This window comes from Canis lupus, chromosome 3, assembly GCF_048164855.1.
Source record: "Canis lupus baileyi chromosome 3, mCanLup2.hap1, whole genome shotgun sequence".
Lineage (NCBI taxonomy): Eukaryota > Metazoa > Chordata > Mammalia > Carnivora > Canidae > Canis > Canis lupus.
In genome coordinates this window covers 43,536,956-43,549,561 of record NC_132840.1, presented here as the reverse complement: position 1 = coordinate 43,549,561, position 12,606 = coordinate 43,536,956, and the positions used below count along the sequence as shown (strand labels likewise).

The 12,606-nt window shown below is 33.4% G+C and overlaps 1 protein-coding gene across 7 annotated transcripts in view; it reads right to left on the bottom strand.

The window, feature by feature from the left end:
• Positions 1-12,606, bottom strand: part of RAVER2 (ribonucleoprotein, PTB binding 2) — a 98,741-nt gene that overhangs the window by 38,352 nt on the left and 47,783 nt on the right. For 5 of the 7 annotated variants that reach the window (XR_012028208.1, XM_072820629.1, XM_072820630.1 and 2 more), the window contains exons 10-11: positions 4,702-4,813; positions 2,932-3,068 (exon numbers count right to left, since the gene is read on the bottom strand). Coding sequence is in view for 5 of the 7 variants with exons in the window: in XM_072820629.1 (XP_072676730.1) it covers positions 2,932-3,068; positions 4,702-4,813 (249 nt within the window). In the remaining 2 variants the exon portion in view is untranslated. Of the gene's footprint in view, positions 1-1,687; positions 2,117-2,160; positions 2,339-2,931; positions 3,069-4,701; positions 4,814-12,606 lie in introns of those variants that run through there. The other 2 variants (XR_012028209.1, XM_072820631.1) reach the window with 2 other exon arrangements.

Here is a 12,606-nt window from a genome sequence, read left to right as displayed (position 1 = left end):
AATGAATGGTGTTGGGGAAAACCATAGCAACATACAAAAGAATGAAACTAGACCACTTTATTTCACCATACACAAAAATAAACTCAAAATGGATTAAAGACCTAAATGTGAGGCCTGAAACTATAAAAATCCTTAAAAAGAGCACAGGCAGTAATCTCTCTGACACTGTTCTAAATGGCTCCTGAGGCAAGAGAAATAAAAGCAAAAATAAACTCTTGGGATGACATCAAAATAAAAAGCTTCTGCACAGCAAAGGAAACAAGAAAATTCAAAGACAACCTACAGAATAGAAGAAGAAATTTGCAAATGATATATCTGATAAAGAGTTAGTATCCAAAATATATAAAGAATGGATACAACTCAACACACATACAAAAATAACCCATTTAAGAAATGGGCAGAAGACATGAACAGACATTTCTCTTAAAGAAGACATACATATAGCTAACAGACACACAGAAAGATGCTTAACATCACTCATCATCACAGAAATGAGAATCAAAACAACAATGCGATATCACCTTCCACCTGTTATAATAAAAAACACAAGAAACAACAAGTGTTAGCAAGGGTGTGAAGAAAAAGGACATTCCTCTCCCCCCCCCAACTCTGTACACTGTTAGTGGGAATGCAAACCGGTGCAGCCACTCTGGAAAACAGTATGGAGATTTCTCAAAATCCTAAAAATAGAACTACCATATAATCCAGGAATTGTACCATTGAGTATTACCTGCAAAATACAAAAACACTAAAGGGTTGCACGCAGCCCTATGTTTATTGCAGCATTATTTACAATAGCCAAACTATGAAAGCAGCCCAAGTGTCCATCGATAGGTGAACAGATAAAGAAGATGTGATGTATATATATGTATATGCAATGGAATATGATTCAACTGTACAAAAGAATGAAATCTTGCCATTTGCAACAATATGGATAGAGCTAGAGTGTATAAAGCTAAGCAATATAAGTCAAAGAAAGACAAATACCATATGACTTCGCTCATTCCATATGTGGAATTTAAGAAAACAAATGAGTAAAGGGAAAAAAAAAAAAAGAGAGAGAGAGAAACCAAGAAACAGACTCTTAACTATAGAAAACAAACTGATGGTTACCAGAGGAGAGGTCAGGAGCAGTAGGGTTGATGGGGGATTAAAAAGTACACTTATCGTGATTAAGTGATAAAAAAATTAAAAAGTCATATGAAAAGTTAAAACATGTTTAAATAAATTTAAAAAAATTTATTGTGCTTCCTCCTGCTTATAAAAGTACATTTTTTCCTTATAAACAAAAAATTGGAATTGTATAGGACTATATTTTAAAGCTTTCTAAAATTAACGATAGATTATGAAACATGTACCATATGTTCACACAGCATTTTACCTGATTTTTAACATTTGCATTGCATTTCTGGAATAAATATGACATAATTTGTTTACTTAGTCTTATAAATTGTTGGAAATGTAGGCTGTTTCTACTTTACAGAACTATAAATTATTTATAAGTGATTTTACACATCTCTGATAATTTCCTTGTTTTTTGTCCCCTGTAAGTATAATTAGCATACAATTAATGTCCTTATCTCAATCATTATTTAGAATGTTAACTAATAAAGGAACAAAGATGGAATCTTATAAAACATGGGGAGGGAATGTTTTCGAGGTTATATTTGTATTAATTCATAATTACCATTCCTTAGATGTAGGTCTGCTGGCACCTAATTATATCATCTTCCAACGTATAGTTTTCCATCTTTTCTTCAGGTATGTAAGAGACTTTCTTATATATTACTCTAATATCTGGCGGCAGCATTTTTAGAGAATCTATTTCACCTGTATTTCTAGTACCCTATCATAAAAGCATAATGAGGCATCAATTTTTCCAAGTGAATTCACACAGGTTTTTTTTCTAAGGTTATTAGAGACAGATGAGGCAAACAGTTGCTCCAAGGAAATCAAAGTGGAAGCATTGCTCCCACAGATAGGACAGAGCTGAGAAGCAGCTGATGTGCTAAGAAATAAGAAAGAATCAGAATTGGTCATTATAAGACTCCCATGATTATATCATCATATATTGCTAACATGATATATACTTTCAGCTTAAGCCACCGAGAATAACCTGAAAGAGAAAAGGGCAAAGTAAAATTGACACAGTAACGGCACAATTACTTCTGAATATAATACTTTTTATGTTAATGGTTGATCGGTTTAAACGTTAGCATAACAGTGCCTGTAATTATGATCGTGTTTATGATTCACCAACCGCGGTGAAGAACAGAGGCATTTCCTTGAGTTCCATAGTCAGGTGTGCTTTGGTATAAACCGTAAATCAGTAGTTTTTCTGTAAAGAGCCCAACAGTAAATATTTAATCTTGTGAGTCATATAGCCTCCGTTGTACTTATTCACCTCTACCACCGTGGCACAACAGCACCATGAACAGTATATAAATGAATGGACATGGCTGTATTCCAATAAAACTTTATTTACAAAACAAGCAGTGGGCTGGATTTTGTCTATAGCTCATTGACCACTAGTGTAAACACTGAGAGGTAAATATCTAGTGCAAATGATTTCTTGAACATGTCCTAAAATTCCAAGTGAGCAAGGAATACTGTGTAGATGAATGCAATTTTACTTTCCTATAATATTATAGGAATCACAATTTCATATTCAGTGAACTCAATATATGGTTGAACCAATTTTTCTAGATATCAAAACCTGAGAACCAGGGCAGCCTGGGTGGCTCAGCAGTTTAGTGCTGCCTTACGCCCAGGGCCTGATCCTGGAGACCCGGAATCGAGTCCGCATTGGGCTCCCTGCATGGAGCCTGCTTCTCCCTCTGCCTATGTCTGCCTCCCTCTCTCTCTCTCTTTGTGTCTCTCATGAATAAATAAATAAAATCTTAAAAAAAAAAAAGCCTGAGGATCATTTACCTGTGCATAATCACCAAAAGGTTGAGAATAAGAAATGCACTTTTCCAATGTGTGTTGTGATTCATTTCCCTGAGAGATTGCATCCAGAATATTGCTTGTAATTCCAGTCTTCTGTAGAGTGGTTTTACTTGCTGGGGCTAAAGGCAAAAATCAATACTATTTTTAGCCAAAAGTTGTTTTGTTATAAATTATAAACAAAGTACAAAATTTGTTATTAATTCAACATATTCCCAAACAGAACACAAATTTTCTTTTTATTTTATTTTATTTTATTTTATTTTTTTTTTAGAACACAAATTTTCATTGCCAGTATATATCTATATTTTTTATCCCCAGGAGAAGAATATATAGTATATGATGTTGTCTTGTACACTGAAAGCAAAAGAAAATGGAAGTTTGATCTGTGGATAAATAATTCTAATGGAAACATTTTTAAGATATATGTCTAATCTCTAAAAGAAGGCAAACAAAATGTAAACTAATCATTATTGCTAATGCAATAGTTGTAACTATCAATTTTTAGACCAGATAAAAATGCAGTAGGTATACAAGAAGCACATTAAATTTTTTTTCTGGCTCTTATAAAAAATTACAAATTAATGTCTAGGTTCAAGAGGATACTTCATAAAATACAGAGAATTTATACTAAAATCTTTTTCTTTCAATTCTATTCTTTTTTTCCCAGAGGTTTAGAACAGTTTAGAACTTATTTTCCCAGATTTACTGTGTGTATTTACACATTACACATGTACACATAAGAATATATAGCTTGAGGGGTGCCTGGGTAGCTCAATCAGTTAAGCATCACCTTTGGCTGAGGTCATAATCCCAGGGTCCTGGGATTGAGCCCCATGTTAGATTCCCTGCTCAGCAGGGAGTCTGTTTCTCCATTTCCCTCCTCCCCTTCCCCTGCTCATGCTTGCTTGCTCTCTCTCTCTCTCTCTCAAATAAATAAATAAATAAATAAATAAATAAATAAATAAATAAATAAATAAAATCTTTTTTAAAAAAGCATAGCTTAAAGGAAACATAAATGGAATCATTTTGCAAGCATTTGCTTTTTCCACATAGTTTGCCTTAGAGATAATTTCATATTAGTACATGTAGCTCTCCCTCAACTATAAAAAAAGCTGTATTGTATTCCATTTTATGATAAACTATTTTTCACTTAACCATCCCCCTATTGATGAACATTAAGGCACTTTTCAATTACACTGTTGACAACCAACATTGTAGTGAATATCCTAGTAACTAAAACATACCACGTTGGTGATTTTCCCTTAAAACTATATTTAATAATTAATTTACCCTAATTGAAGGCCTGAGAAGGTCTTCCAAAAAAGTAAATATGAGTTCAACTTCTGCCAATTATTATTAGTTCACGTATTTTGGGGGTAGTTTGCAAATCTTCTGGATATATGAAATACTTAGAGGTTTAAACCTCTATTTTAGCAATGTGATTCTATATGTATTGTAAAACATTATAGTTTTGCTAATAATTCCCTTGCCCAATTATTTTCTATTGTGATTTAATAAATTAATTATATTCTTAATAAAATATTACAAAAGATGTTTTCCTTAGATAATTAGAATGTAATTTAAGTGTCTTAATTTTAGTTATTCTTTAATTTAAAAAGCAGGGTCATAATTTAGGCTTTCATAGCCAATAAGTATTATTGGCTTCTACTCAATTAAAAGTTAAAGGATAACTGATTATGGAACATTTTCAATAAGACTCCAAAATATTAATACTGAGCTCTCACTACTTACATGATAAGCACACACTGGGTAACACACTTGCCAAGTTCAAGTATGGATTTTTACTGAGTCGTATTTCTTTTGGTGGTTCTCCCAATAGTGAAGTCTGATTCTTAGAGGCAGCCTATTTATCAAAAACAAAACAATAGGTGTTTAATCAGAGGTACAAGAAAATAAAAATGCAGAAAGAGTAGAGAAATACTTGTTCTTCAATAAATCTAGGCTACTGTAATAAAAATTGTGTAACCTAATGCTTGAAAACATGAAGTTATGGACTATTTCTGGATATTAATTAAAATGATCACATTACTTACTATTATTTTTTAATTAGTTTTAAGAAACTATTCTAGAACCATAGAACTTTAGAACTGAAAGAGAATTAAAGGTCTTCCTGTAAATCCTTCCCATTTGAACTAGGAGAGAATTCAATTTCACGAGAAAAAACAAATCCCGTACCTTATTTCCAGAAATACAGCTATCCACATTTTCCTATTAAGATTTTTATTTTATAGGGATGCTTTGGTGGCTCAGCGGTTTAGCGCCTGCCTTTGGCCCGGGGCATGATCCTGGGGTCCCCGGATTGAGTCCTGCATCGGGCTCCCTCTCCCTCTGCCTCTCTCTCTCTCTCTCTCTCTGTGTCTCTCATGAATAAATAATAAAATCTTTAAAAAATAGATTTTTATTTTATAGCGCATGCTACAGCCAAATGATAAAGAAAAGCTTACTTATCTCTGGTTCTAAAAATACTACCAAACAAAATAAGTGAATTTAATAAAATCCAAATCCACATTTAGATAACTCTAAAAATTCACATTTCTTGAAAATATATCAGTAAATTTTGTATAACTAAGTGTAAGGGTTCTAATGTTTAACAGAAGGATAAGGCTGGTTCTTCAGATTATTTCATTTTGTTCTCATAGAATTTTTTACTTTTTACCCTCTTTTGGCAAAAATCTTTAAATAAGATAATTCGAGTTAGTATGATTAGAGCTGGCTGCTAAGTTTTCATTTCAAATTAATTTTTATTTTGTTCCCTGAACAGAACAAAGGATGTGTAATCTCAAGTGCTTATTTCTATACTTGAGAGCCACAGTTCCTTTTATTTCTCCCTTATCTGGCCAAAATTATTGTATTTGGATTGATCTGTCTTGTACATCTTCATGTAGAAGTCCAGATTTGCTTGTGATATGTAAATCACAGATGCAGATGTATTTATCTGTTCAACTGTGCTTACTGAATGTTGTTTACCATGCTCCAGACACTGTGCTACGCACTAATAATACTAAAATGAGTAAGACAGAAATACTGCCATTAAGAAATTCACAGTCAAGTATATGATAGCTCAAAAGAAGTCTAAGACAGAACCATAAGATTCTAGGTAAGAGCTAAAACCATTACATATTTGCTAAAGAAGAGTATATAGCATGAGGAAAGACAGTGGTGCCCTAGGAAGAATTCAGTGATTGAATAAATGTAGCCAACATAGTATTCTCAGATTTTGTTTCTCAAGTACTTAGATTGTCAAGGAAATCATATTCTATCCTATCAGGGGTTCTCAACTCAAGCTATGAAAGAGAATCACTTATAAAATATTTTAAAATACAGTGTGCCAACCAAAAAAAAAAAAAAAAAAAGCACCCTGGATCATATGGCTTCACTGGGTAATTCAACAAAACCTCTTTATTTATTGATAAATTTAAAATCAATTAATTAACATATAGTGTATTAGTTTTAGAGGTAGAGTCTAGTGATTCATTAGTTGCATAACACCCAGTGCTCATTCCATCATGTGCCTTCCTTAATGCCCTTTACCCAATTGCTCCATTCCCCTACCCCCTTCTCCTCCAGTAACCCTCAGTGTGTTTCCTATAGTTAAGAGTCTCTTGTGGTTTGTCTCCCTCTCTGATTTCATCTTATTTTTCCTTCCCTTCTCCTATGTTTATCTGCTTTATTTCTTAAATTCCACAAATGAGTGAAATCATAAGATAACTGTCTTTCTTGACTTTTTTCCCTTAGCATAATACCCTCTAGTTCTATCCATGTCATTGCAAATGGCAAGATTTCATTCTTTTTTGATGGTTGTGTAATATTCCTCAGTGTGTGTGTGTGTGTGTGTGTGTGTGTGTGTATACACACATACCACATTTTATCCATTCATCTGTTGATGGACATCTGAGCTCTTTCCATATTTTGGTTATTGTGGACATTGCTGCTATAAGGATTGGGGTGTATGTGCCCCTTTAAATCACTATTCAACAAAATTTAAAGAAAAACTAACACCAATTCTTCTCAAACTCTTCCACAAGACTGATGGAGAATACTTCCAGCATTGTCCTGGTACCAAAGCCAGATAGACACCAAAAGGAAAGAGAACTACAGACCAGTACACCTTATAAATATTGGTGCCAAAACCACCAACAAAACACTAGCAAAACAAATTCAGTAGATCATTAAAAGGATTATGCACCATAACCAACTGGGATTTATTCCTAGAATGCAAGGATGATTTAACATACGAAAATCATTCAACATAAAATACTACATTAACAGAATGGAGAAAAAAAGCACATAATCACCTCCACTGATGTAGAAAAAGCATTAGACAAAATTCAACATGCTTCCATGATTAAAATAAAATGTTTTAAAAAAAGAAAAATCAAAAAATAAAATTCAACCACACCCAGCAAAGTAGGAATAGAAGAAAGCTACCTTAATATAACAAAAGTTATATATGAAAGCTCAACATCATACTCAATAGTGAAAGACTGAAATTTTTTCCTCTAACATCAAGAACAAGACAAAACTGTCTGCTTTCACACTTCTATTTAACATAATATTGGAAGTTCTAGTCAGCTAGAAAAAAAGACATAGGCAGCAATTAAGTAGGAAAAAGAAATAAAAGACATCCAAACTAGAGTAGAAGATGAAAGTGATTTCTGCTTGCAGAAGCATGAAAACCCTAAATATTACACATACACAGACAGAAACTATTAGAATAAATGAATTCAGCAAAGTTGCAGGATATGAAATCAACATACGAAAATCAGTTGCATTTCTACACATTAACAATGAACAATCAAAAAAGAAAATTAAGAAAACAATTCCATTTGCAATAGAGTCAAAAAGAAAAAAATACTTAAGAATTAACTGAAGCAAGAATTAAACTACATGTTCACTAAAAACTATACAACATGGCTGAAAGTGAAATCTCAATAAAGTGAGGGATTAAGCCATGAAATATCTAAGACTGCACTATCCAACATGGTAGCTACTAGCTACACATGACTACCGAGCATAAGAAATGTGGATAGTTTAAACTGAGATGTATGCAGAATGTAAAATATATACTAAATCTCAAACAGTACCAAAAGAATATAAAATATCTTAATAGTTTAGTATATATCGCATTTTGAAGTAACATTTTGAACATACTGTATTAAATATTAAGAATTTTAAAAACAGGGGTACCTGGGTGGCTCAGCTGGATAAACATCCAACTCTTGATTTCAGCCCAGGTCATGATCTTGGGGTCCTGGGATTGAGCCCCGTGTGGAGCTCTGCCCTCAGTATGGCGTCTGCTTGAGATTCTCTCTTTCCTTCTCCATCTGCCTCCCCCTGCCAGCTCTCTCTCCAAAATAAATAAATTAATTTTTAAAAAATGTTTTATTACTTTTAAAGATTTTATTTATTCATGAGAGACAGAGACAGAGAGAGAGAGAGGCAGAGACATAGGCAGAGGGAAAAGCAGGCTCCCTACAGGGAGCCCAAAGCAGGACTCGATCCCAGGACTCTGGAATCATGCCCTGAGCCAAAGGCAGATGCCCAACCACTGAGCCACCCAGGCGTCCCCCCACCTAAATTTTTTTAAGCGCTGCTAGAATAAGAGACATAAATAAATGGAAAGACATCCTATGTTCATGGATTAGAAGATGTACTGTTAAAATGTCTATACTAACCAGAGTGACTGAGAGATTCAATATAGTCCCTATCAAGATTCCACTTTTTTTTGCAGGAAAAGAAAAATCCACACTAAAATTCATATGGAATTTCAAGGGACCCCAAATAGTCAAAACAATGTTGAAAATAAGGTGAAAAATAAGAACAAGAATGGAAGGCTCATACATTGTGATTTCAAACTTATTACAAAGCTACAGTAATCTCAACAGGGTAGTACTAGCATAAAGACAGACATACAGACAAATGGAATAGAATAGAAAACCCAGAAGTAAGTCTCTACATATATGGTTAAATGATTTTTGACAAAAGTGTCAAGATTACTCAATGGGGAAAGGAAGTCTTTTCTCTAAAGTGCTGGGAAATCTGGATATTGCATGTGAAAGAATAAAGTGGATCCTCACTTTACACCATATACAAAAATTAATTCAAAGATTAAAGACCTAAATGCAAGACCTAAAATTATAAAACTCTTAAAAGCTTAGGTGGAATGCTTCATAATATTGAATTTACCAATGCTTTTCTGGGTCTGACACCAGAAGCAGAAGCAGAAGCAGAAAGAAAGAAAAAGAGACACAGACAGACAAAGAATAAACAGATATGTTGGGTCACAAAACAAGTCAGAACAAATTTAAGGATATTGAAATAATATCAAGTATTGTTCTGACCACAATGGTATGAAACTAGAAATCAGTAACAGGAGGGAAACTGGAAAATTCACAGATATACAGAAATTAAACAATACACTCCTGAATAATGACTAGCTCAAAGAAGAAAAGAGAAGTTAAAAAGTATCTTGAGACCAATGAAAATGGAAAGTATAGATACCAAAACTTAGGAATACAGCAAAAGTAGTTCTAAGAGGAAAGTTTATAGCGATGCCTACATGAAGAAAAAATAAAGATCTCAAACATTACACATCAATGAACTAGAAAAAGAACAAACCCAGCCCACAATTTGGCAGAAAATAATAAAGATTAGAACAGAAATAAAAGAGACTGGGAAGATCCATGAAACTGTTGGGGTTTTGAAGAGATAAACAAAACAGAGAAACTTTTAAATAGACTAACCAAAAAAAAGAGAGAGGACTCGAATAGTTACAAATGCAAGAGGAGACATTAAAACTGATAGCACAGAAATACAGAAGATCCTGAGACTATTACCAAGAAATATATGCCAACAAACTGGATAATCCAGAAAAAAAATGGGTAAATTTCTCGAAACTTACAACCTACCAAAACCAAATCATAAAGAAATAGAAAATCTTATCAGACCAATAATGGGGTAACGAGTAATCCTAAACCTCCTAACAATGAAAATATCAGGACCAGGTGGCTTCACTGGTGAATTCTACCAGACGTTAAACAAAAACAAAAAAAAAAGAAAAAAAAATTGGAGGATCCCTGGGTGGCTCAGCAGTTTGGCGCCTGCCTTTGGCCCAGCGCGCAATCCTGGAGTTCTGGGATTGAGTCCCGCGTCAGGCTCCCGGCATGGAGCCTGCTTCTCCCTCTGCCTGTGTCTCTGCCTCTTTCTATCATGAATAAATAAATCTTTTTTAAAAATTAATGCCATTTCTCCTGAAACTCTTCCAAAAAAATTGAAGAGGAGGGAATACTTCCTAATTTATTTAATGAGGCCAGCATTACCTTCATACCAAAGCTAGACAAGAACACTACAAGAAAATAAAATTACAGACCAGTATCCCTGATGAACATAGATACAAAAACTTCAACAAAATACTAGCAATCAGAGTTTAACAATACATTAAAAGACTGTACACCATGACCAAATGAGATAGATAGCTTAGAAATAAACAAACATGTATGTGGCCAACAAATCCTTGACAAGGGAGTCAAGAATCCACAATGGGGAAAGGATAGTCTCTTTAATAAACGGTGTTGGAAAAATTGGATATCCACACGCTAAAAAAGTGAGACTGGATCATGATCTTACATCATACGTAAGAATTCACTCAAATTGGATTGAAGACTTAAATGTAGTAACTGAAGCCATAAAACCCCTAGAAGAAAATATAGGGGAAAAGCTTCTTGACATTAGTCTTATCAATGATTTTTTGGGCATGACACCAAAAGTATAGGCAACAAAAACAAAAGTAAACAACTGAGACTACATCAAACTAAAAAGTTTCCATACAGCAAAGGAAACCATCAACAAAAGGAAAACACAATCTACTCAATGGAAGAAAAAGGATATAGCCATAATAGGGAACAGTATCAAAGTTCCTAAAATAATGAAAAATAGAACTACCATATGATTCAGTGATTTATGAATATATTCACAGGGAATGAAATCTCTATCTCAAAGAGATGGTGCATATTGTAGCACTATTCCCAACAGCCAAGATACAAAAACATCAGTGTTCTTTGATGGATGAATAAAGAAAATGTGTGTATATAATCAGCCTTAAGAAAGAAGAAAATCTTGCTGTTTGTGATAACATGGATAGCCCTTGAGGGCGTTATGCTAAGTGAAAAAAGTTAGAGAAAAACAAATACCATATAATCTCACTCCTATGTATAAGCAAACCTTGCTGCCCCCCCAAACCAAGTTCATAGATACAGGTATAAACTTCCAGTTATGAAATAAATAAATCACGGGGATGTAATATACAGCACAGCAACAATAGTTAATACCATGTCGTATTTGAAAGTAGCTGAGAGAGTAGATCTTAGAAGTTGTCATCACAAGAAAAAAAATGATAACTATGTATGGTAATGGATGTTAACTAGACTTATTGTGATGATCATTTTGTAATACATTCAAATGTCAAATCATTATGTAATATACTCGAACCTAATATAATGCTATATATCAATTATACCTTAATAAAAAAAATTTTTAATGTAGGTCTAAAAATCTAAAACCAAGTTAAACCAGTTATGTTCAGCAAAGTCAAAAATCTTGGAAACCTACTTTGAGAGTACCTGGTCCAAATTCCTATGTCAGAAAGAGGAATTCTTTCTACAACAATCTGTACCAATGCTCACCTGGGGTTCACTTAATTGTTTCAGCTTTTTCTTTGTTAGAAAGCTTTGACTGTTGTTTGTTATATTAAGTCTAAATTTGCTTTATTGTATGTCATACTTATTGGACTAGCTCTGACTACTGGTGAAACACAAAATACCATGTAACTAGCCTGAGAGTATATACATTTTTTAATATATATCCAGCTGATCCTCCCTTTCTGAGTTACATGTATCCATATCCCTCAGTTCTTTCCATAGAACTTGTTTTCCAGGCCCTGGGCCACTTTGGCTGTTTTCTTCCTGAGGCTCTGCTCATTATGTGAATCACCTCAAATCAAGCTTTCTCAAAAATCTGGTGCTTTCTGTGCAAAAAGACACAGTATATTCATACAGGAGTTCTATGTGTTTAAGTTCCCTCAATAACCCAAGAAATTAATACTGCAGATAATTTTTTAAAATTTAGTCTAGAAGAATTGCCTTAGCTTTCTCAATGAACTATGGTAGATACCATTCTATCTATACCTGCTGCTATGACTTGCTGACAATCAAACCTCCTTCAAATTCAATTATTTTGACATTTGAATACAGCCAACTACATGAATTTTTTTCCTCACATGCTACTTATAACATGAGTCTTATACCACATACAAACCAAATAGTATTTCAGGGTATGAATAAAAACTAAATGTACTTTATTCTACCTATCAATTATAACATTTACAAATGTCACTGGTCTAAGAACCAATAACATAATTGGGTAAAATCTTCCAGAATTAAAACACAGAGCAGATTCTTTTGAGTAGACCAGAGTTTAATAAATGACTTTGACATTTTTAAGATAAAAATTGGTTCTGCCTTCCAATATTAAAGTAACACCCTACTTAGTTATACAATATACCTTTAAAGTAAAAAACATTATTTTGAAGAGCATTATTAACTTAGAAAGTCTCATAAATAATAGCATATAACTGGATAA